Here is a 24,145-nt window from a genome sequence, read left to right on the forward strand (position 1 = left end):
AAAAAAAAAAAAAAACCAAAACATCTCCATCTCCCTTAAAATTTCAAGGGCACAGTTATTTATAACTATAGCCGTTGAAAAGCTATCATTACTATGAGACTATGATTCCGACCCCCCCCCCCCCCTTCGGTGGGCACTCTCGAAAAATTACACAGGAATTCAACTTGAAAAACGTTAATTAAAGAATGAATGATACATCATGAATACTGTATGTTGTATATCAAAAAATGTATTCAATATCTAAACAGCCTTTTTTTTTTGGAATTCGGCTACTTTCCCATTTTTAGCTTTTTCTGCTGCTAATGATTCTTGTGTGTGGGGGGGGGGGCTTTAATTGTTCATCATTTTTGGCTTTTGAAAAATTATTTTAAAAAGCATTAATTGATGACAAAGTAATATTTTTCAAAAAACTTTTCATAGAATGACCATTTTAACAACTTTCTTTAATACTTAAAACCTCATATATGTTAAATTTAGATCAACATTTTGCTAAGTATGCTCTTTAGGAAATCAATGTGACAGTTTTGTGACAGGGGGAAGGGAGGGGATAACAAGAAGTGTGACATCACGCGTTGTTTATAACAATATGCTCATGTTGAACAGCGTTACATGTAACAAGGAGGAGGGGGGGGGGGGATTTGTTCAAAAGTTTGTAACATACTTTATAGACAGGCCCTTTAATTCAATTTATGTTACAGTTTCAGAGTTCCTGAAAGCTTATTAACAGAAAACCCAAGGAGTTCAAAAAATATGTAGTTCAAGACATTTTGCCCTTTTTAAGCATAAACAAACAAGCATAGAGCATTTGGCAAAAACACGTTGTGTATCCACTGCTCAAAATTAATCTTTCGCAAGCCCAGAAATTATGAATACCGTTAACTTAACCACAATGTGTGCATAAATATCATAAAACCTAAAGACAACAGTGAAAAAAAAACCATATATATATTTTTTAATTTACGCACAGAACCAGCTTGTTTGAATAACATTGCAGGGGCGTAGTTGGGGGGGAAATGTTTAAGTATCGAACCCACGACCTCCGGCGTTCAAATCTAATCTTTTATCTCAGAACTACGGAAACCCATCAAGGAATGTTTTTTGATCAAAATAACACATGCTAGCGTATAAAACAATTTAATCGAAACCGAAAATATAAGATTAGTTCAGTTAAAAGCCTGTTTCAATAAACTTGTTTACATTTTTACTGAATATCAACACCAAGTTACGCTTCTGATAGCAACAAGTATATTCGCAGAAAATTTTGACATATGTATATTGTTAGTTTGGAAAATCCATTTCGAATAAATGCGTGTTCAAAGTTGAAAAAATAAAGGAATAAAAAGTTGCAAGTTAACCGCTTCAAATATTAAAGCAGTATGCTGAAATTACAAATTACAGACAAAGATATCGGAAAGGAAACTGACAATTGTTTGTGTAATGGAGGAAAACTTAAGAAATCTTAACTGCATAAAATGTAAATTTGTTTATCTGAGAAAAGAGTACTTACCTCCGAACTTTAAAATTTATTCCATGAAGCGTCCAGCTTTTTGCTTTACATACTTTTACATGCAGGTTGTTCGGCAGCGGAACTCGCTGACTCACTTTTCACTCAGCAGATACTTAAGACTTATATTATACATATATTTTTTAATTGCCTCTACATTCCGGTAAGTGGGAAGGAAGAGATAAATCCAACAGAATTGTATTCAAAAATGTGCATCCGAAGTTACATATTTCCTATTTCATCTATATCAACCAGAGCAAGCAACACTACTGGTAAACTGCACTGTTTTTAAGTTTCGCGCCAAGTTCAAAGATCGACTACTGGTGGCGTAACGAAGCGGGGGGGAGGGGAGTTGTCTGGCCTGTTATCACGTGGGTCTCGCCTCAACTGCAAGTGATCCCCACGACATAGGGCTTCCCGAAAAAAAAAAAACCGTTTCTTTAACTCTTAAGCATCTAATTGCAAAAGGGGAGCCCAAAATTCTTTGCGACGGGCCCCAAATCTGTAAATATGCCACTAATGGAAAAGCTGCAATTTACCACCAAGGCAAAGTGAGCGATAAAAAAAAAATAGTTTGACTTTTGAGATCTTGAATTCAAATTATGTTTTTCGCAATCATGAATTGTGACAGGACACTACTCGTTGGGTTTATTGTTTCTACCAGGGATGTCAAAGTAAGGAGGGGGGGGGGGGTCATGGTCCAGACTGCACCATTAAATTTTTTAGGGGGGTTTGAGGGTATTTTTACCTTTTTGAGAGGGGGTCCACGCGATATTTAGGGGGACGCCCTTGTTTTTAGACGGGCACCCCTGTTTCTACTAATGGCTTTTATCAAATTTTAATTCAAGACGTTAAAATTCAAATGAATGGCAGGGGCTGGGTGTTATACACTGGATGTTGTGTGATGGATGCTGTTTTCGCGTAACTTAGATTGTGTAGAGTCGAGAAGGTTGTTTATAAATAATTCAATTTTGAGGCACATGGATGCCCGCATTATAAGCATAGATGAAAAAAAAATCAAAGGACACAGCTGGATGTGGAGGTCATTCAACGGTCAAGTGAAAACAATAAGCAATTCTTAATTGCTCAAAAAGAGAAGAAAAAAAAAACGGAAAATCAGGTGGCTTTCAAATTGCACGGATAATCCGAATACGGATAATCGGAGGTGGACGGAAAAGCAATGTCTTGGGTCCCGGAGTCAACGGCCTGCCCGAGGGGTCTCCCGCGAGATTCGTCGCGCTCTACAAAGCTCGAGGAAGTCGGAGAGTGATTCAGGTGCGCATCCAGACACGTCGGATCGCTTCGACACATTTTCCCGATTCTCCTGGCACCAGAGGTTATTCACAGGACACGTACGGGAAATTGCCGAACCTTCCTGACAGATTACGATGGAGAAGAAAACCAGTGGAACAAGACACCATTCCGAACGAGAAGATGCTAACCGCAAATAACAGCGAAGACTCTAATGAGGACCGCAGAGTCGTCTCCAGTAGGCATCATTAGATCTCTAAAAACCAATAAGAAGAAGAAAGCATATTTTTACAATGCAGACCTTTTTTCAAACAGGAAAAAATAACAATTTTTGCGTAAAGAGCATAAATTGCAAAATCTTTATTACCATTGAGCAATCACGAATTGCTTATTGTTTTCACTTGACCATTGAATGATGTCCGTCATTTGATTTTATTCTTGGTGTCCATGTGCCTCGGAATCGAATTATTTATAAACCACCTTCTCGACTTTGCACAACCCTTTTTACACGTAACAGCCTCCAGCACACAACATCCAACATCCAGCCCCTAGCATTCATTTGAACTTTGACTTCTTGAATTCAAATTATGATCGCGATAAAAGCCATTAGTAGGAACAAGAACAAGAAACTCAACGAGTACCTAGTGTCCCATCGCAATTTGTGATTGCGGAAAACATAATTTGAATTTAAGATCTTAAAATTTAAACAACTCTGCGACTAACAATTCCTCTTCTTACTGAATGCTCTCCCTTGAAAGAAATGGACTTGCTTAAGGCCATAGCTCAACTTCTCAGGGGTGGACAGTACCGAACTAAATTTGGGGTTGCACCTATCCATTAACCGTTTGGAAAGGAACGTATGTGCTCCATTGCAAAACCACATCATTCACCTATGCTTTCTCTGTAATTATCTAGTAGGCGTTGAAATTTTTTATAAAGTTTTCAATAGTGCTATGTGTGTTAGAAGTAGAATGATTGTGTTACGGGTGGCACCTATGTGCCTCAATAATAACTACGACGGGAAAACAACTACAACTAGAATTTTCTGATTGCACAAGCGAAAATTCACTAGTGCAACATGTAAGGACTATTATTAGGGGAGTTGTTCTTGAAAACCCTTTTTTGTGCATATATTGCCCTGCTAAGATTGGTGATACGGCTTAAAGCACTTTGAGACAAGAATTATGGAGTCCACATCTCCTTTTGTTGTACCAGACTGATACAGAGATTGTAGCCTGCGGATTGAAAACAGTTTGGGAGGTGGTGTGGGGGGGGGGTAGCTCAACACTAAATTTCATTTCTTTTAGAACTAATGTTTATTATTATATTAAGCAGTCAATCAATATCCTAGTTAGTGCATTAAATGTTCTATTTATTTGTATTTGGTGAGATGGTACGATTCAAGTAATGAAGAAAAAGTCTTTAAAAATGAATTGAGGCAGTGAGAAGTAAAGGGGTGTAAGTGTCAAAATTAAAAATTTGGAGATAATCAGTACAAATGGTAGGTAAACCCCTCCTCTATCTTGGGGCAAAGTACAAGTACCACCTGGTAGGTGCTGCTATACAGCATGATTTAGAAAAAATTCTCAATGGAAGCTATCTAGGACCGCAACTTTCAACGCGTTTTACTCAAAACTTGAAAATGTTCACTTACACCCCTTCGCTTCTCCCTACTTCAATTTAAAAAAATGTTCTTCGCTTTTATTTCTTCAAATTACCATCTCCGAATTTTTATTGCGGAAAGATGGCATCAGCGCAGATCCACCTGACTCATTTAAATATTTCCACTCTGCAGTCAAGCGAGAGTATCAAAGTCGGTTTCGAAAACAAAAAGAAAGGACGCGTCCTGTCCTTGCTGCGAGGATATTACACACCTGAATAAATGAGGCTCTCCTGACAGATCCAGCTCAAGGAATTCCTCTCACTTTTCAAAATCGGTTTCTTACTGACCCAGATGAGGCGGCTACCTTTGGAAAACAAACTTTTCCGTTGCTGATCGAAAACCACACAGCGATAACGAAGCCAGGGATGGGAAGTCGGATTTCGTCATAGTTTCAGGATTAAAAGTAAACCTCCTTCTTTTTAAAAAAACAAATACCTTGGGGTTTTATGTTAAAGAACTTGTGCATAACATTTTACATTAAATGAATAATTAAAAAAAAAAAAAAGCGCGTGATAACCAAAAGGTGGAGAGATTACCCGAAAGTTCAAATCGGAAATATCGAACTCCATCATCCTTACTGTTTTCACGGTCCTTCCACAAATGATGGTTGTCATTTGCATTTATGTTTAGAGCTTTAAAGATGAATTTTCAATTTCGTATCCAATAAAGTATTGATCAGGAGTGCCCATCTAGGAAGGGGGAGGGGGGGAAGGTACTTTTAGTTTTTTGGGGGGGGGTTGCTATTGCTATTCAGAGGTCTTTGCGATATTTAGGGGGGTGCGCCCCTGCACTTAGGGGAGTGAGCACCCTCGTATTAATTATTAGAAGATAGCAAAATAAACACTCCTCCAACACATTGAATATTAGAAAAAATTCCATACCTCTTTCCTCAAATGGAAGAAAAAATACCATAAAATAAGTAATTTAGCAAAAAATTCTCAAATATAAAAAAATTCAAATCATTTTGCGAAATAAAGGCATACATTTACAACAAAAAAAAGTTTTTTATTTTGATAAATTATTGCCGGTAAAAAAAAATTTCAAATAAGTTTGAAATTTTGTACTAATTTTTTTCTTTAATTTAAAACATCACACATTAATATGATTTTCATTGTTCTAGATAGAACTCATTTATAAAATGGCAAGCAAAAATCTGCCCCCACCATAACGAAATATATTTGCACAATAATCTCTCAGCACAAGTAAAATTTATTTCTTCCCTTTTTCTTTTTTTAAAAAAATGAATGCCCTTTTTTTAAAATGCATTAAAACATTTCATTATCAGTTTTAAATTGATTACTGCTCGGGAAAAACTCCATTTAGCAAAAATTTACATGCATTCAATGCTCTCAACGAATTGGATTACAAAAAAAGAAGAAAAAATGACGCAACAAGTTTCCGCTATAAACATTCGCCAATACTGTTTTCAAACAACAAAAGACAGGTAATGAATATTTGCATTCCGACATTTCAGCGTTTCGCTTCACCAAACGATAAATATCTTCCGATTACGATAGGTTCTCTGTTAACCGTAAACGATCTGTCAGGTAATATTCAGAAGAACCGGTTCTAAACGACAGATATGTCAAGCCTTACATCTTTTTTTTTCCTTTTGATTTTTAGGACACCCGCTTTTCAGACCATGGCATGAAAGTTGACCTTGTTTCGAATTAGGGCATAGTTGCTCAACGCTAGCACCTCGCTCGTAATCTATGCCTGTTAAATCCACTCTTATTAAAGGCTCGATTCTTGTCCGTAATGTATGCGAGTTGAAGATAATGAAAAGTAGGCGAGCAAAACGCTTTCGTTGAGAGGATTTCAAGATTCGAAATTCCTGGATGATTTCGATTTCGTCTGGTTGATGAATCAATGCTACTCATCTCAAGCTTAATTAAATGCAAAGTGAAACCTCTAAGCCAGCGATTCTCAACCGGCGAACCGGCGGCGGTCCGTAGAAAAATTTGACTGGTCCTCAGGCACGTCCACGTTAAAAAAAAAAAAAAAATCCTGAAATACTTGGAAACGACCCCATCCTGATCATAATGGGGTCGTTTCCAAAATTTAAAAAGCATTTTTTTCTGAAAGAGGATGCTTAAAAACATAAGATGTGACCATTTTTTAAATAATTTGTTTCAGTTTAATATTTTTTTATAATAACTTTAACCGGTGCGCTTTCATTGTTTACGTTTCTGCCGATGAAATCACAAATGATGAAATGCCATTCACTGTTGCCATTCACAGAACAAAATATTTAATTCGCATCTTTACTCATGCGTGCTGGCAACGATATGGTTGATAGCAAGGGTAGAGCGCAATAATTAATTCGCTTCTTGATTGTCATAACGTGGAAACGTGGTAGAAAGATGCGCCACACAAAGTGCATCATTTGTGACGTCATAAAGACCACGCCTTGTTTGAAAAATCGGACATTTTAAAAAAATAATTAAAAAATAACTGTTGGGAAAATGAAAGTATTTTCTGGGTCCATGCTTTTTTTTTTTTTTTTTGCTTATTTTATCAATTTCAGTGACTAAAGGTAGTACTTTTGACGGAAGGGAGCAACCTCATTTTAAAAAATGAAATCCTGTATAACATCATTTACGTGAACTTTTTGTGATTAATTTTTGTTCTTTTCTTGGATTTTTCAGCAAAGTTTGTTACCTCTATATACTTATTACAATAATTACTTATCTTCTCCTTAACATTTAAATATTTTTATATCAGTTTTTAGCGGCAGTAAAGTTTTATTTATGCGATTATAAATTGATTTATTACTATCCTTATATTTTATTTAAAAAAAAAAAAATACTCAGCCGTTCTATTTTTTTTTTCATAAGTATTTAACGATCTGGGAGTCCAAAAAATTTTTAGTGCACAAAGCGAAAAAGGGAAAAAAGTCACCGGTCTGTAGAAAACATTCATATCGTTTTGTAAATGCAAAGTTTTCCGTTCTTCCGCAAAGAAAAAAAAAAAGGGAAAGAGAGAGAGAGAGTGAGAAATGAAAATGAAGAAAGAAAGAAAGATCAGAAAAGAAGAGGAGGAAAAAATCACTGGTACCGGAATTTTTTCCAAAACCTTATGCCGGTCCGCGGGTCGAAAAACGCTGCTCTAGGCAATGAATGATATTGGGTAATTAAATTACACAAAAGATATTTATAAAAACTTTTGAGACCCGAAATCTTCATGTATTCCTATTTCTTAACATAAATCTGTTCTAAATTCTACATAAATCTTCGAACAGATTTAACATAAATCTGTTCGAAGTTATGAGTTTGCAAATATTACCTATTGAATTAAAGTGAAAGGATAAAATTTCAGTGGAAAGGAATTTGTACTCTTTTATAAGCCACGGAAGCTTATAAAAGAGGGGATAAGGGTGGTACGAAACAGGGGACCCCGTCCTGCACTACCATCTATAGGTTTCTCAGGGACTGCCCTTTCGGCGGGGGGCCCCCCTAAACCCTTACGGGAATGATATTCCAACCACTTACGATTCTAGGCACCGTGGACCCAGGTACAGACCTGGCTCTGGTAGCACCCATTGCCTACTCACTGTCCTACTCGATAGCCACTGGGCAGATACAGATTTGCTCAAGCGTAAGTAAAGAGTGGTAGTTTTACATGCGTGGATGCTACACCATCGCAAAACCCTCACCATTTACCCGGGATAAGGTACTTTTCCAGAGAGTTTGAACAAATAACTTATTTAGTGCATGAAAACGAACAGAAAATTTTACGCTAATATCAGTTCTTAGTTTAACTGGTGAACCTGATAAACGCAATTTTTAACCGACTTCAAAAAGGAGGCGGTTATCAGTTCATACCGTATGTATGTTTTTTTTTTTTTTTTTTTTTTTGTCCACTCATAGCGTCGCACCTAGTGAACCGATTTTGATGATTCTTTTTTTAATGGATAGGGGATGGCTCAACTTAGGTCCCATTACTTTGTTTGACCATATCTGTTCTTTAGAAAAAAAGTTATGGGCAAAAAAACAGTAAATTTTATGCAATTTCCCTATTAAATGATTAAAATGATATTGTAGCGAAGTTCGCCCTTTTCATCCGTGGATAACGGTGGCTCAGTGGTAGAATTCTCGCCTCCCGCACGAGTGACCCGGGTTCAAATCCCGACTAGGACAAAGTGAATTTTATTAAAATTTCGTTTCTACTGTTTCCCGTATTTTCTTGAATGTTCTATGAATTTCTGTATCTTTCCAAGTCTGGAAATTTCCAGCACTTTCTCAAGTTGTATATAAGGAGATGTAACGTTCATTCGTGGTTCTGAATAAAGATCTCGAGTTGAGACTAACGAGTAGTCGCTTCATTTGGCTTTCACATTGTCTTCGCTATCTTCATCTACGCGACAAATGAAACTCATTGTTATAAAAGTTTGGTGCCATATAACATTAATAGTAATTGTAATGATAATTTTGAATAAAGGCTTTTCTAAAGCAATACAAATTTTTTTTTTCAAAAATTTTTTCTGTATCAGTTCGTCCGTTATTATTTATTAAAAGTCATATCATATACATATTTGACGCTCTTAAAAAGTCTTGCTTTTTCGAATTTATCTTTAATCGTTATTCTTTCTTTTTATTCATTCAAAATAATGAAGCATTTGATGATATACATAAGTCCAGATTGATATTAACTTTCACTAATTTTCCCTAGCTTCACTGTTTCGAAGAAAACTACTCAATGAATTAACTTGTAAGATAAGAAAAAAAGAAAAACAATAAACTCTGGATAAAAATTCATGAATTAGCTTTGGTACGCAACACCATCCGATCACGAAAAGGGGAAAGGCAGCGCTCTTAATCCGTTGTTGCCATGGCAAAGAGAGAAATTTCCCCACTTGACAGATTTGACCTACATTCCGTGGAGAACACGCCGGGTGGAGTTCGCCGGTGGAAACAAATGTCAGAGCCAACAAACAACATTTCGTCTCTTAGCAGCTTTTGGAAACGATACAAATTCAGACTCAGCAGAGCTTACAACACCACATAACAAGACAAGTTCCTGAAATTGGATTAGTTTTGCACCCAGGCCCGTCATTTCGACATTTTCCATTGGCGGGGGTGGGGGGGTGGGGGGGGGGGTTTAAATATTAAATGAGGCAGTGAGAAGTAAGGGGATGTAAGAGCCAAAATTAAAAATTGGGAAACAACCAGTACAAATGGTAGGTGAACCCCTTCTCTGTGTTGGTAAAAGATAGTACTAGTAGCCTTAGTAGTTTCAGCTATACAGTATTATTTAGAAAAACTTTTCAATGAAATGCTTACCTAGGGCCTTATCTTTACACGCGTTTCACTCAAAACTTGAGAACGTCCACTTACATCCCTTTGATTCTCACTACCTCAAATGGTGTATAAGTACACCGAAAAACAACCAAAACCACGCCCACTTAATACGTAAATACAACAGGGGGAGTCAATTGCCGCCTCCTGATCCCCCCCCTAAATGACGGGTCTGTTTGCACCATTTCGAAACATTAAAAATAATTCATTAAAAGCGAACATACTTTGTAAAAGAAAATAAAACAACGTAAAAAGGCACAAATCTGCTCAAAAATGCATACACGTGTTTCGGGGTTTCACGGAGTCCCTTTTTCAATGCAAAAGAAGTGAGCTCATGGATGCAAAGACATCCACCTTTTTAAATGCAAAAGAAGTGAGCTTATGCAATATGCATGCAAAAGCATCCGACAATGGCTTTTGTCAGAAGTCTTTGCATCCATGAGCTCGCTTCTTTTGCATTGAAAAAGGGACTCCGTGAAACCCCGAAACACGTGTATGCATTTATGAGCACATTTCTGTTTACGTTGTCTTTTTTCTTTTACTTTTCATGCAGAAAGCTATTTGTTTGTATTCTTGATTGATTTTGTTCGATAAAATACATGAATAATTTTTGAGCAGATTTTACAATGCGAAATGTTTTACATGCAGTAGTAAATGAATAAATAATTTGCGCTGATATATAAACAATAATTAAGCAATGTACAAAATGCAAAAAATTGCAGGCACATGTTTCGGAGTTACAAAGAATTCCATTCAAAGCAAAAAAAGAGAGCTGTTTACGGATGAAAAAACATTCGACATAAAAGTGGAAAAGCGTTTTTTATAGAATGTCTTTTCAACCCTAAGTTCATTACTTATGCATTGAAAGACGTGTCGAGCACTGGCGCACCAGAATTTCTTTCTTGGGAAAGAGGAAGGGAACCCCATATAGTACTTACACATGTTTTTATTAAAATAATAGGATTGGCAATAAGGGTTAAAACTAATAGTTTCGGGAGAATTAATTCCTCTCGTTGGTTTATCATAGGGTTTATCATCAGGATTTAAAGTTTAGCCAATAGTGCAGCATAGCTAGTAACAAAGTCAATAAGATGCTTGGGTTTATCAATTGATCTATTTCAAACAAATCTAAAGAAGTTCTTCTGCCCTTATATAGAAGTTTGGTAAGACCTCATTTGGAGTATGCTGTTCAGTTTTGGTCTCCTTATCTTAAGAAAGATATTAATGTATTGGAAAGGGTTCAAAGGCGGGCTACAAGGCTAATAAATGGACTTTCTCATTTAGACTATGATTCCAGGCTTAGAAGGCTAAAAATGTAGTCTTGAGCAAAAAAGAGACCGAGGGGACACGATTCAGTTGTTTAAATTTATTAAAATGAAAGATGTTACGGAGTTGAAGTTTAGCACTGAAAACAAGACAAGGGGTCATTGTTTTAAGCTATTTAAATCTCAGGCTAACGTGGATATTAGGAAAAATTATTATTTTAGCAGGGTAGTGGAACCTTGGAACAGCTTACCGGAAGAGGTGGTAATGAGCAAGGGAGTAGATAGGTTTAAGAGGGCCATTGATCTTCACTGGGGATTGTAAATTGACTAGGACCAGTCTAGCTGGGCCCAGAGCCTGTTGCTGGTCGTCACTTTTGTATTTGTATATGATCATGAAATATAAAAACTAATAATTTCGAAAAAAATTAAGGGTGACTTTTCCAGTGCGCAGTTGCTGGCTTTCATTTGTTTCCAACAGGTCCGTCATTTAGGGATAGAGGGAGGCTGTCTGGAGGGGGCAGGTACCCCATCTCCCCAACCAGGGGCGGACTGGCCCTAGAATTTCTATGTGGAAAAATATTCTTTCCGGCCCTACCCCAAACATTTTGGCTGTCTTTTTCCCAACCCCAAAAGTTTTTAGTGATTTTCTTTGTATAAAAAAAGAAAAAGAAAAGAACAAGTTTTTTCAAAGACTACACATGTCTTTAAAAGAAAAAAAAATCACAGTTTTGTATGGAAAACTTTTCTGTTGATGACGAAAGAAGCCATCTTTTTAGTTTTTTTTTTTTCTTTTTTTTTTCTTCAATGTTTTGGCTGCTGTCCGTTTTTGAATTCAGCTTAAAACGGAGAATGATATCAAGATAGTGATGAATGTTTCTCCCTGTAAGTGGGGTATGGAATATCCCCAATTTAGGGGGTCCGGGGGTTCCTCCCCCGGAGAAAATTTTGAAAAATAGGTATAAAAATCTGCATTTTGAAGTCTCATAAGGAGTGATTGGAACAAAGAAATATCAGGAGAAAAAAAAATAGGCGAACAAAACTTTTTTTTGAGTTTCATTTTTCAAATTAAGATAATAAACTTTTTTGTGTCGATAAATCAATGACAGCAGTTGACAGACAGAAAGAGTGAGGAAGAAGAAAATATAATGCATTGTTGTTTTGTCACATCGGCTTTCGGTACGATTAATTTTTGATCACCACAACAAATACAACACTGAATTAAATATAAAATGATCAATAGTGAAAAATGCTTTAAAAGAAATGATGCACAGATTTCGAGAATGGGGAACAGGAGAGTAACATATTACCTATTTTTACTATTTATAATGGAACTTACTTACGGTTTGACCATCATCTCTCCGTCTGCGGGTATTTTGACCAACTGCACAGTGTTAGTAATGCTAAAAAAACTCGTTTTATTTAAGGATTACTGAACTTCATATGCATCATGAACATGCTTGGAGCTTATACAGACTCTTAACTGCATGAAAAACTCCGAGAAAAGGGAAATGTAAAACGAGAATTCGAGTTTTCACCATGTTTCTAATGAGGAACCAAAGAGGCTTAAACCCATGAAATTACGATAATAAAGAGTATTTCATATTAAATGAATTGTTCATCATTCTGTTACATAGTTTCTTTGTAAAAAACTTAAAAATACCTCTCATTTTTAAATAGAAAGAAGAGTTTATAAGCCGCATAAATGCAAGTGTTATTATACGCTGTAGTGACGGATTTTCGTTTGCTACAGTTCCCACATTGCACTGCATTGCCGGTTTTGACCTGCAGTGACGTCAGATGAATACTGTTCATTAATACGATTGAAAAGAAATAAAATGAAGCACACTTTGCTTAGGAGTTTCACTAGACTAATCTAGTTATTTTCAAAGACTCTGGATTTGAAATTAATAAACGAAAACAAATTAATTTAAAGTAATCGTTATTTTAAATTCATATTATTTTGTTTAAAGTGTTGAAAACAACAAAATTTTAGCAAACACATGACTAAAAATATTAAACTTACCGCGAAAAAGTTCTTGTCATTGTTCGTTCAATACAGATGTTATTATACACTGTATAACAAATGACTCGTTATTTTTCTGAGACGAAATTGCGAAGAGAGGGATTACCTAATTGGTTGAAAAAGACATGGCTCCGTCCATTATACAGAAAGTGGCGGGAAACTTAATAGTAAACACGAAGGGAAGAGAAAGAGAGAGAGGGGAAAAAAAAAGCTTTCTTAGCAGCAGGGCCGGACTAATACTCCGTCAGTCCGTGCCCCGGCACGGAGTAAACATTTTTGAGGGGCGCAAAATCGCCAAATCAAAATGAGAAAAATATTTGCAATGAGCGACTGAAAAAAAAAAAAACCTAAGTTCTCTGGAAAAAATACTGGCACTATCTACAAATGAAGAGGGCGCATCGCGATATCCCTTTATCTATTCTATAATCGTAGTCTGCATAAGGTTGAAGTAAAAGGTGTTAGTTCTTTTACCTATTACAGAGACTTTAAAATCATTTTAAATGAAGGAGAATAATCTGTAGGATCAACACCAGCCGGGACGCGTCCCGAACTGAAATTTTTTTTGGAAGATCACAGTGACTTCCCATCGGAGTGCCCATACTCTCTTGGAGGGGGGAAGGAGAGCGATGTAAACATCCCAGTTTTTTTGGAAAACGAGCAGCCAATTTGATTTTACTTATGTAACGAAAGGAAATCCTTCGTGGCGTTAAAGATTTAAAATAAAAAAATAACGAAAATGACAATTTTTTCTGTAAAATTTGAGAACAAAATGCAAAATATATATATATATATATATATATATATATATATATATATATATATATATATATATATATATATATATATATATATATATATAATCTTTAGTAATATATCAGAGAACATCTGTACTAATAAGAAAAACAAAGAGCCGCTGAGATGAACGTTTCAAACATCTTTAAACAGGGGAAAAAAAAACTACTGTAATAGGACTAACTTTCGCGAGCCGTAATTTTCACGAAAAGGAAGATAACGGTGATTTCGCGAGCTGAAAATTTCGCGATTTTTTTGTAAACAGAAGCGAAAGTTGAAAAATCCGACATAAAAAGAATTTTTGCGAGGTTTAAAATTTTCGATTATGACAGGGTTGCGAAAATTAAAACCTCTCGAAAAAAGTGCTTTTACAGTATTCAGTGCAATTTGGAAACTCATGGCAAGCTTTAGACTAAAAAATGTATAAATTTATAAAATAACAAGATAGCGTCTGGGGAGCTAATGTTTTTCTGTTTCTGTTTTTCTTACTTTCATTTTTTTTTTTCTTACCATGAAAATCTCACAGCCAAATGCTGAAAAATGTATGTGCCGCTGAAATATGGTTCAAACAGATAAAAAATCAAAGTAGAGAGAAATGGAGAGAAGTGAGATTTAAACGATTGTTATGAAAAAACGCACCAGAAGTTGTTAAATGGTTGAAGGGAAAAAACGAAGGTTAGAACAAGAATTCTACAGGAGATTAATGAGGCACGATATTTAAAATGAAACATAGTAGAAAATATGACCATAGTTATCACTCAAAAGTAAAAAATAAAATAATAAAAAATAAAAACACCTCCGTCCAAAACTGTGAAATATTCTACTGGGGCTGTAAGCGTTTGAATTCAAACATATTAAAATGTAAGGTAAGGGTGAAAATTGAAAATTTTAATGTTTGCATTTTTAGGACTGTAATTTCGAAAGAGTTCCAAGGGTTAGGGGAAATCCTAGAACCTTGGTCCCTATAACATCATCAAAGATTGTCTACAGTTGTTTTCGAAACTTTATTTTTGAAAAATTTCCGAGGAAGTCTCCTCGAATCTTACCCCTTCCTCTAACGTCATCAAAGATTGCTTACAACTTGCGTAGTTATAATTTCAATTTTGAAACGTTTTCGCGGAAGATTTTTCGAACCTTCCCTTTCCACCATTAAAGATCAACTTTTGTTTTAAACGATTTAAATTCTGAAAAATTCCGAGGGGCGAGGCACTTAATCCTCTTCATCCTGACATCCCGAAGATCGTCTAAAAACTAAGATTTTCGAAATTAAAACTTCTGACAATTTACTATGAAGAATTCGTCAATCCCAGACCCCATCCCGTTCCTCTACTTCAACAAGTGTTGCCTGCCGACTGAGTGGTGTAATGGTTAGGAGTTGGCATCTTACGCCTGAAAACACAGGTTCAAACCTGGCTCCAATCGCTGGATTTTCAAGATGCATTAAAATAGACAGTGCTCGGATTGTATGATTTTTCGGCATGTGAAATATCCTTCGATTATTCATTTGGCTTTGAAGTACTCTCGGAAAAATTAAATTCACAGCTCAGTTTCGCATTGTAAGAACTCAGGTACCTCCATCTGATACGGAAACTGGGCGTCGATATTATCGTGGCACGGTGCCACATAAAAGAATGGATGCTACATCGGGAGATCGCACTAGGTCTACAAAAGTCGATACCTCTAACACAACCTCATTATAAATAAATAAAAAAAGACAAAAATTGCTAACAACTGCATTTTTGTTTTGAAAATTTTCCTCTCTAGACGTTTCAACAACCCTTTCTTTCCCCTCCTTTTTTCAAATTTTGTTTACAGAAAAATTTCGAATGGTTTTAAAATTTTGTTCTGAGCCTTCTAGTTCGAAAAATTCCAAAGTAAGGTCCCCTTAACATTTCTTCTCTTCCTAATATCATCAAAGATTGTCTAAAATAACGTTTTCAGAGCTACAATTCAGAAATTTTTTTTAAGGTGTAACCCCTAGACCCCTTCATTATGCGAAAAGTTTACCCTTGACGCAATGTTCACATTGCTCTTTTTTTTTTTTTTTTTTTGAGCAATTATGAATTGCTTATTGTTTTCACTTGACCGTTGAACGAGCGTCCGTCCCCTTGATTTTATTTTTCAATTTAATGCAGGCGTCCACGTGCCTCAGAATCGAATTATTTATAAACAACCTTCTCGACTGTACAATTTTTTTTTTCGCGAAAAAAGTATCCAGCACATAGCATTCAGCACATAATTTGAGTCTTGAGTTCCAATTTTCGTTACGATAAGAGCCATTAGTAGAACCCAACGAGTAGGGTCCTTTCGCAATTCGTAATTGCAAAAAACATAATCTGATTTTAAAATCTCAAAATTGAAACTATTTTATTTATTTATTTGCACATAGAAAAAGGATTAGTAATATGCATGCAACACATAAGCATAATTCTACTATTTCCAGATCCCACATATAGATAACACAAGGTCCCTTTATTTATATGCTCCATAATTCTAGTAAGGACTCCCACTTAAACCAGATGTTAGACAGCTCTCTTTGAGACCGCTGTCATATGAATGGAGAATTGGAAATCATCAGAATCAAATCTGTCAACCGATTTGAAAATTATTATTAATATTTACCAATTTACAATAAATGCTAAGTTACTTTGACACATTTTATGCGTTTGCCAAAAAATGTAAAAAAGAGCATATGTTTTTTATTTGTAGGGGGGGGGGGAGGGGGGCTCTTTATACATGCAGTTCAAAAGGGGCGCAAATTTTCCTTTTGTACGGAGTGGTTCAAAAGCTAAATCCGGCCCCTGTTAGCAGGCGTTTTGCATGTTACCAGAACTGGTATACATCCTATTCTTTGGATGGAGTCTTTTCATATGAAGGAAAGGGATTAATGTAATCTTTCCCAGGCAGCTTTAGATGGTCATAAAAAAATATCCTCACCCCCCAATATACCGCTCCTCATCACAGAATTCCAGGAAACATAGCGTTCTCACTTCGTAACAAGATACAATACGGCAATAGTTCGACAAGAAAAGAATGACCACTGGAAGTGGAAAACCATCTAATCATCATCCTCTCCAAACCTCTAACCCCAATTGCAGTTATCTCAATGTCTAAGTTTAAGACAACTGACTGTGACTCTAAATACACAAGAACGGCCGGCCTAGCTAAAATCTTTTTTTTTTTTTTTTGCAAAATAAAATTAACATTGAAAAAAAGAAAACGGCCCAAGTTAGGTGCGGCCCATGTGGAATTTTCCACATCTTCCACATGGCCAGTCCGCCCCTGTCCCCAACTTTGAGAAAACGGTTATATTTCCATATGAGAATGATTTTGTTGTTCGACAGAATATGCATAGAGTTATACGCCCTCAGCCCCTTCATTAATTACGTAAACATGATTTTGGCAATTTTAGACCCTCTCCCCCATGTAAGGGTACGTAAGATTCCCCCCCCCCATTCTTACGTAAGATTCCATTTCGGTATCACAAAATAATAAAAATAACGAATCATACATCATTAGAATCGTTATTAAAAAAATTTTAAGAACCGTTTTTGTGTAACGAAATATTTACTAAAAAGTTGGAATCTAGGCTAAATGTTTTTTCGACATTTTTTTTTTGTGCTTATGATGCGATACTAATTAAAAATAAAACATACCACACATAGTGCGATTCATTTATTACATTTTACACCTTCGTGAAACACATAAAAACAGCTCTTCCTAATATGTTTTTTACGTTCCAAACGAAAATGAAATATGATTCCTGCCAAACCACTTGACCGCGCGATTTCTAATATACGATATCGACTTCGAAAATCTTACGTAAGAATTTGTTTGCCCCCCCCCCCCCCCCCCAAGTAAGGATATGTAGAGATTTTTCCAACCTCCCCTCCCTTACGTAATTAATAAATGGCCCCTTACACACTCCCCGAAAATTTTTGAAACGACAGTCTTGATAAAAAATCGGTTTCAAATTTTAGAAGTACAAAGAAGCGAAAGACATGAGCTTCGTTAAGAGAAGCTGAACTGAAAGTGTTTTATGCATTTAACTTCTCATTTAAACAGTTACTCCAACCGCAAAAGGAGGATGTGTGTGTAGCGAGCAACTGTTATCGATTTTTTCCTAGTAAACTTTGCGCCAAACATCAGCCAAGGGAAACCGACAGATTAGCTCAGAGCTTCAAGGAAAACGTATGATTTTATTGCTAGTTATGCATCGCAGAATAAGATGCAGGGAAGATTAAAGCCAGACTGTATTATTTCCGGTTAATGCTCATTGATTTGGCCTCTATTTCAACATTAATTAAGCTTTTGCATAATTTTTAACGTTTTGAAAGACTTTTTTTTACTAAAAATATAAAAATGTAAATGAGCTCCGCCTTAACTGGGAATTTTAATTTATAACAATTAATCCGAAATAAAACAAAACAATAAAGCAGTTTAGTAAACATTTAAACTAATAAATTTTACGCAAGTTTATTCTATTTTCCCTTTTTAAAATACCATATATTTTTTCTTATCGTGAAGTATTTTGTGCGGTTTTGAAACTATCACTGTTCATGCTTTTTTAACCCACTTTTCTAAGGAACAGGAGATAAGGTGTATGTTCCAGATTAGCTTTTAATTTCCCTGACATTTCCACACCAATAACATAAAATTTCCAAGTATCGAACTATTAACGCAGTTTTTTAGAACACAATTTTAAAATGATACAAAATACTTTTATCGCTATACTCTATTTCCCCGAGCCGCGGGGGGGGGGGGGGGGGGCGGGGGAGGATCGCGTCTGTCTCTGTGTACTGAATAGGGTAGCACTATTGAACAATTGTTTTTTTTTTTTTTTTTGAACAGAAAGTGATCATTGCATAATATGTATTTCTGAAATCGTAAAATCATAAGAGAATCAAAACAATTAACACAACAAACACAAACAGAACAAAATTGATTGCATTTGCAAAGTAAGCTCAAACTCAATGAATAAAAATAAACAATTTAAAAAAAAAACTGCAAAAATATATATCTGGTATTTTTACCTATTTAAAAGTGGGTAAATAATTTATTTGAAAACATGAACTAACAATATCTGTCAAGGACGTGGCTTCTGAACTCTCCGCTCCTTTCACCAAATCCACCTTTATTGTTCTATCCTTCAGTTTCTGTCTTCTGACAGTTGGGTCTGACGTCATCCAATTATCACGCAGCTTCCTATCAAGTTCTAACCGGCGAAGTGCTTCATTGCGAGATGACAGCGCTTGTGTGGCAAGATCTTTCAAAACCAGGATAGTGACAGGAGCAGTTCGAAAAATTAATTCAATTCACTTTCGACTCTTTTCTTCTCCTTGTTTGATAGAAAACGCAAAATAAATTAATTTGTTAGTCTTTCCTTCTACGGTTCCCAGAATGGCTAAAAGACAAGACTCGTTCCAATGAAAATCTTTTTTCTTTAACAAACGTTTCTTTTTGTAAAGATTGACTGAACTAGAGAGAATACGTTGGACCCATACTAAACATAAAATTGAATCATCCATTTTTTTTTCCGCAAGTAGTTCTACCTCTCGACAGGGATGCCCTGAAGGGAGGTCACGGGGACCTTCCCAAAATTTTCTTATCCGGCACATTTTGTCTGATGATTCGGCAACATTTGGAGTTATATTTCGCAAAATTATTATCATTTGGCAAATTGAAAATTTCCGCTCTCCCAAAAATGTGAGGGTCGGGCCGCCCTGCCTCTCTAACAGAGGGAACCATTCCCTCTCAACCGCAACATTCGCAATCTCCCCCCGCTCTTCCGGTATTTCTTTCTTCTTTTTTTTCAGGTAGCCATCCTGAATTTTCTTCCCCCTCTTTTTGCCAGCTCTTGAAACTTCTGAATGAACTGATCACAAACTTAGTACGCTTATGCTTCCAATAACAAGGCAGATCTAATAATAAGCGCGTCAAAGGATACTCTCACAGGAAATAAGGAGGACAAGATTTGCAGTATCACATGGTATTAGCACGCTTGTACCGGTCATCGCCGAAGATGCACGAAGGTCAGTTTTAGGTTCAACATTTAGAGAGGTTAAAGAAGTTTATCAGATGCATCATATTGTGGTAACGACAAGGCATACAAAATAAGACACACAAACATACAAGTATCTAAATAAGCATCTACAAATGTGTACATGTATTGAATTTGTGTTCAGGGGCACCATGAACTTAAAATTTTTGGGTAGGGGGGGGGGGAACACTCAGTTAACCGAATGAAGTCCCGAATTTCATTCAATGATAAAATACGAACAAGCACGTGAACCAACATATGATGAAAAGAGACATTAAGCATATTTTTTAACGCAATACATATATATACACAGTTGAATCTCGATAACTCGAAGTTTCCAACTCGAATATCCTTTTATCTCGAAGTTTTTATTGGGACCCAAACTCCTGAGACTGTTGTGGAAATTTCCCATAGCTCGAACTACCAAAAACTCGAACTTTTAACCGGTTCCTTGGGACTTCGAGTTATCGAGAGTTAACTGTTTTTTGTTTTTTTCTTTTTTTTTTTTGCTAATCGTCAGACAAAATTTGCCGAATAAGGTCATTTTTGGGGGAGGTCGCGGTGACTTCCCATCGAGGTGCCCCCGTTTCTGTTCTTTGTCCTTCACTTAAAAAAATACGGAATGAAGGTATCAGTTAAACTTAAGAGAAGATGAGACATTATCTTACCTTAATCCGTACGGCACGTCAATGCTGAGAGATGAGGCCCTTCGCCTGGGCTCGGGCTGTCCGTCCGGCCAGTCTAGAATAGTCCGTGTCGCTGTCCTGCAGTCGGGCAGACTTCCTGCTCTCTATGAGCCGGATCTCCTCCAGCCGCTTCCGCAACACCAGTCCGGCACTGGGCAGGCTCAGCTCCACCTCGTCCGTGTCCGGCCGGTGGTCGGACACGACGCCCCGGACTTCTCGGCCGTTGTGGGTGACGAACACCCTCTGGCCCCGCTGAAGGATCACGTCCGACACAGTCCGGAAACCCGGACCCACCAGATCGGCCGGACCGTACTCGCGTATCGTCTTGCCGTCGTCCAAACACACATTGTACAGATTCCTGTGGTCGTCCGTCCGACTAGCCTGGATCACGCCCCGGCACAAACAAGCCCTGATCGTTTGGGGCGCACACGCGCGTTCCTAAGATGGAACGCTTGGCCAAACGTTTACCCGTCGACATTACGCCTGCACTCAGCCCCAAAAGTGCTGCAACATAGTCTGTTAAGAGAAAGATATTGTGAGCTCGTTGCTTACGATAACAAAATATTTTGCCTCAATCGACCTTTGAAATACGCGAATCCAATAGATTAAAATCTTTAACAAAAACTCAAAAAGGTGATATTAAAACGGATAAGTCCAATCCAGCTCGCTGGTGTCAAACAAAAGTTCATTTATTTGAATTATTCCAATGCTCTGCACAATGAGTACTTCAGAGAGTGCACACATCCGGCAATTAAAAGCAGATTCGATGATGGAAGGAGAAAAAAATATGAAATCTTATTAATGAAAATTGAATTCCACGTCTACTCAATTTCTCTCACTCGTTGGCATCAGTTCTTGACTCGTTCTGCGGGGATTGAGAGCCGGCCGGGCTCACGTCAACAAACCCACGTGACGCCCCGACTCTCTGATTGGCCGACGCCGCTGCGCTGTCATTGGGCCGGCCGGCCGGCTTGTCAAAAACCAGAGCCGGATGCCGGAAAAACTAAAGATATCGATGCGATTCCTAGCATTCGGCAACAAATATCCGCAGTAAGGATATTCTGAAGCTTTTTAGAAAGAATATATCGTCTGATCATGGGGGTCTGACCACAGTGAGGGGTGTAGGAACGCTGCGTCAGATGATTGTTTCGAAACGCAACAGCACTCCATGTTGCAAACTGTAAACATGTTTACGTCTGTTCCATTATTTGCTGTCACTCCCTTTTGGCACGAAAACGGTTGATTCGCTTTTGCTCATTTTTCGAATCAACCTAGAGATAAAACAGTTCGAAAGATTGTTTTCTTCCCGCAATACTTTTAGTTTTTTGCAATTGACACCTGACTTTTGTGGAGCATTATGCTTTTCGAACGCCTCCCCGGAAAGTAGAATTCGGGGTGATGTTTGCCAGAGAGAACAGCTGACACATCGCGAAAGAGAATTTCGGTCGGTGACCTTGGAACAAGGCGATAAGGAGGAGGCAGTCATTCCCGAAATGCATTGCGCTGCAGCTGTTGTTGCCGGTTGAAAACTCTTTTTTATTATTGAAGAAAAGTAGAATGGTGCCTCTTCTTTTTAAAATGACCTCCGTGTGATTTTTTTCGCCTCTTTTTTCTTCCTCAAAACAAGTCGTGCCTAAGTTTTGCGAAAGTAATGGGTGTGGTTAGTGCGTTCTATACTAAACGAATCATGTAATTATCTTCTTTCAAATTTGTTACACACTGATACTTTTCCATTGTCAATTTTTTATCTCTCACTAACCGTCAAAATAGCAAAAACAAATTTAATTCTTTCGTGTCACTATTTGACCTACTATGGACGAGTAAGTAAAACGAATTGCGGAGAAAATTCGAACGCATTTGGGGAAGACTATAAAAAATCATTCAAAACTTTCATTAAAAATTTGTTTAGGAAATTATTTTTAACTTTGTTCCCAACGAGTAGTGTCATTCCTTCACAACAGTCAATTTCCTTCCCAGAATCGCAACAAAACTGTTAACTAAAAGTCTAATAGTGCACAGCTGGCAAAGCCGGAAAAATATTGCAACAAATTTGAGTCTTTAAATTGTTGTAAATTTGTTCTTGGAATCTATATGAAAGCATAAAACCAGACAAGGTTTTTTGTATCGGTCATTCCCTCACATCTGTTTTTAGTTAAATAAAATATAATTATGCTTGAAAACTGAATAATCATAAGTTGCTTCCTCGTTTGAGAATATTTGTACGTGAATAAACTCTAATATCAGTTGGGCGTAATTATTAGAATCAAATTTTAATGAATTTGTCATTCTCTCGCTAGGGGCAAACCTAACCTGGCAGCTTCGTAATGCTGTGATCAGGCGTAGCCTTCACAATGCTGCCAGGTTAGGTTTGCCTCAACTTTTGAAAGGGAATGACTCTTAAGATAGGTTACAATGCTAACTACTCAAAAAATATTTTATTTTTCGGGACCAATATTTCTTTTATAAAGTCATTATATATAGCTATCTCTACGAAAAGTTTCATCTCACCCACTTTAACTGAACTTAATAAGTTCAAAATAATGACTGTTTTAATAAGAATGACTCAATTATAATTTAAAAAAAAAAAAGGAAACGCATCCTCGTTTTATTACTTTTTCAGTCAAAGAATTCAAAAGATTATGCTAAGTACTAACTTATGTTTTTTTAACATCTGTTTATTTTCTATTTTCTTCGAAATTTCCGGGCAGGATGAATCCCGATAAGTTCGGGTTAGCGGGGTTCAACTCAGCTGCGGTTCTGGAGCTAATGCCTGGGAACAGGGGCGGATCCAGAAATATTTGGAAGGAGGGGTCAAGTTTTAATAGCCAGCGTTATATATCCTACGTAAAAAAGCTTCCCTTAAGCAGGGGGGCCCATCCTTCCCCTCTCCCCCAAATAACATGAAAACTCATTCAAAAATACCCCCTCCCTACAATTTTTCAATGGTTAAGCTCATTAGAGATGATTGTGCTTTTGAAAAAAAAAAAAAAAAACTGAAAATAGCTATAGCCCATTTAAATGAACCCAGTTAATCCTTTGAACTGTGACGTGCTGAAGAAGAAATACCTTACAGAACGAAGCAAAAAACAGGTTAACATTGATTCCATGTACTATTTTTTAGAATCTAAAAATTTGAAGATTGGTAACATAATCATAACAAAATTCTTGTCACAGGGGGGTCAGCTGACCCTTTGACCCTCCCCTGAATCTGTCCCTGTCTGGGAATGGTAATGAGTTTCAGAAATGTTATGAATAAAATTAATTTGTTTCATTTATTGTTTCCAACTGGGGACTGTGAAGTGTCCAAAATTTTAGCTTCAATTGAATTTGAAAATATGTATGTATTATTTACAAATTTTACGATCAACAATATCAAAAAATCCTTTTAGTAGACTTTCTGCTACGGAAGAGCTTTCTGCTAAAGTTAGTTCGAAGCAAAGCCAACTATTCCATCACGATTCATACAAAGTTCTAATTTTTCCGTAGGTTCTATTGCTAACATTTTTATGATTGTTCAAACTCGAAAAAAAACCTTTTTAAAATCAAAAAATAAAACATGAGATTGAAGAGTCCTGCTGCAAACGTTTGATTCAAATAGGAACATTCTCTCAAAAGTTATTGGAT

General features: G+C 36.7%; 1 protein-coding gene across 1 annotated transcript in view; it reads right to left on the bottom strand.

Annotated features, from left to right (window-relative positions):
• Nucleotides 1-20,999, bottom strand: part of LOC129229832 (zinc finger protein 395-like) — a 146,721-nt gene extending 125,722 nt beyond the window's left edge. Inside the window, 3 exon segments of the mRNA XM_054864205.1 lie at nt 20,504-20,568; nt 20,570-20,914; nt 20,916-20,999. Coding sequence (XP_054720180.1) covers nt 20,504-20,568; nt 20,570-20,914; nt 20,916-20,999 — 494 coding nt within the window.
• Between the last annotated feature and the right edge of the window lie 3,146 nt (nt 21,000-24,145).

The sequence above is a fragment of the Uloborus diversus genome, chromosome 9, assembly GCF_026930045.1.
Source record: "Uloborus diversus isolate 005 chromosome 9, Udiv.v.3.1, whole genome shotgun sequence".
Taxonomy (NCBI): Eukaryota; Metazoa; Arthropoda; class Arachnida; order Araneae; family Uloboridae; genus Uloborus; species Uloborus diversus.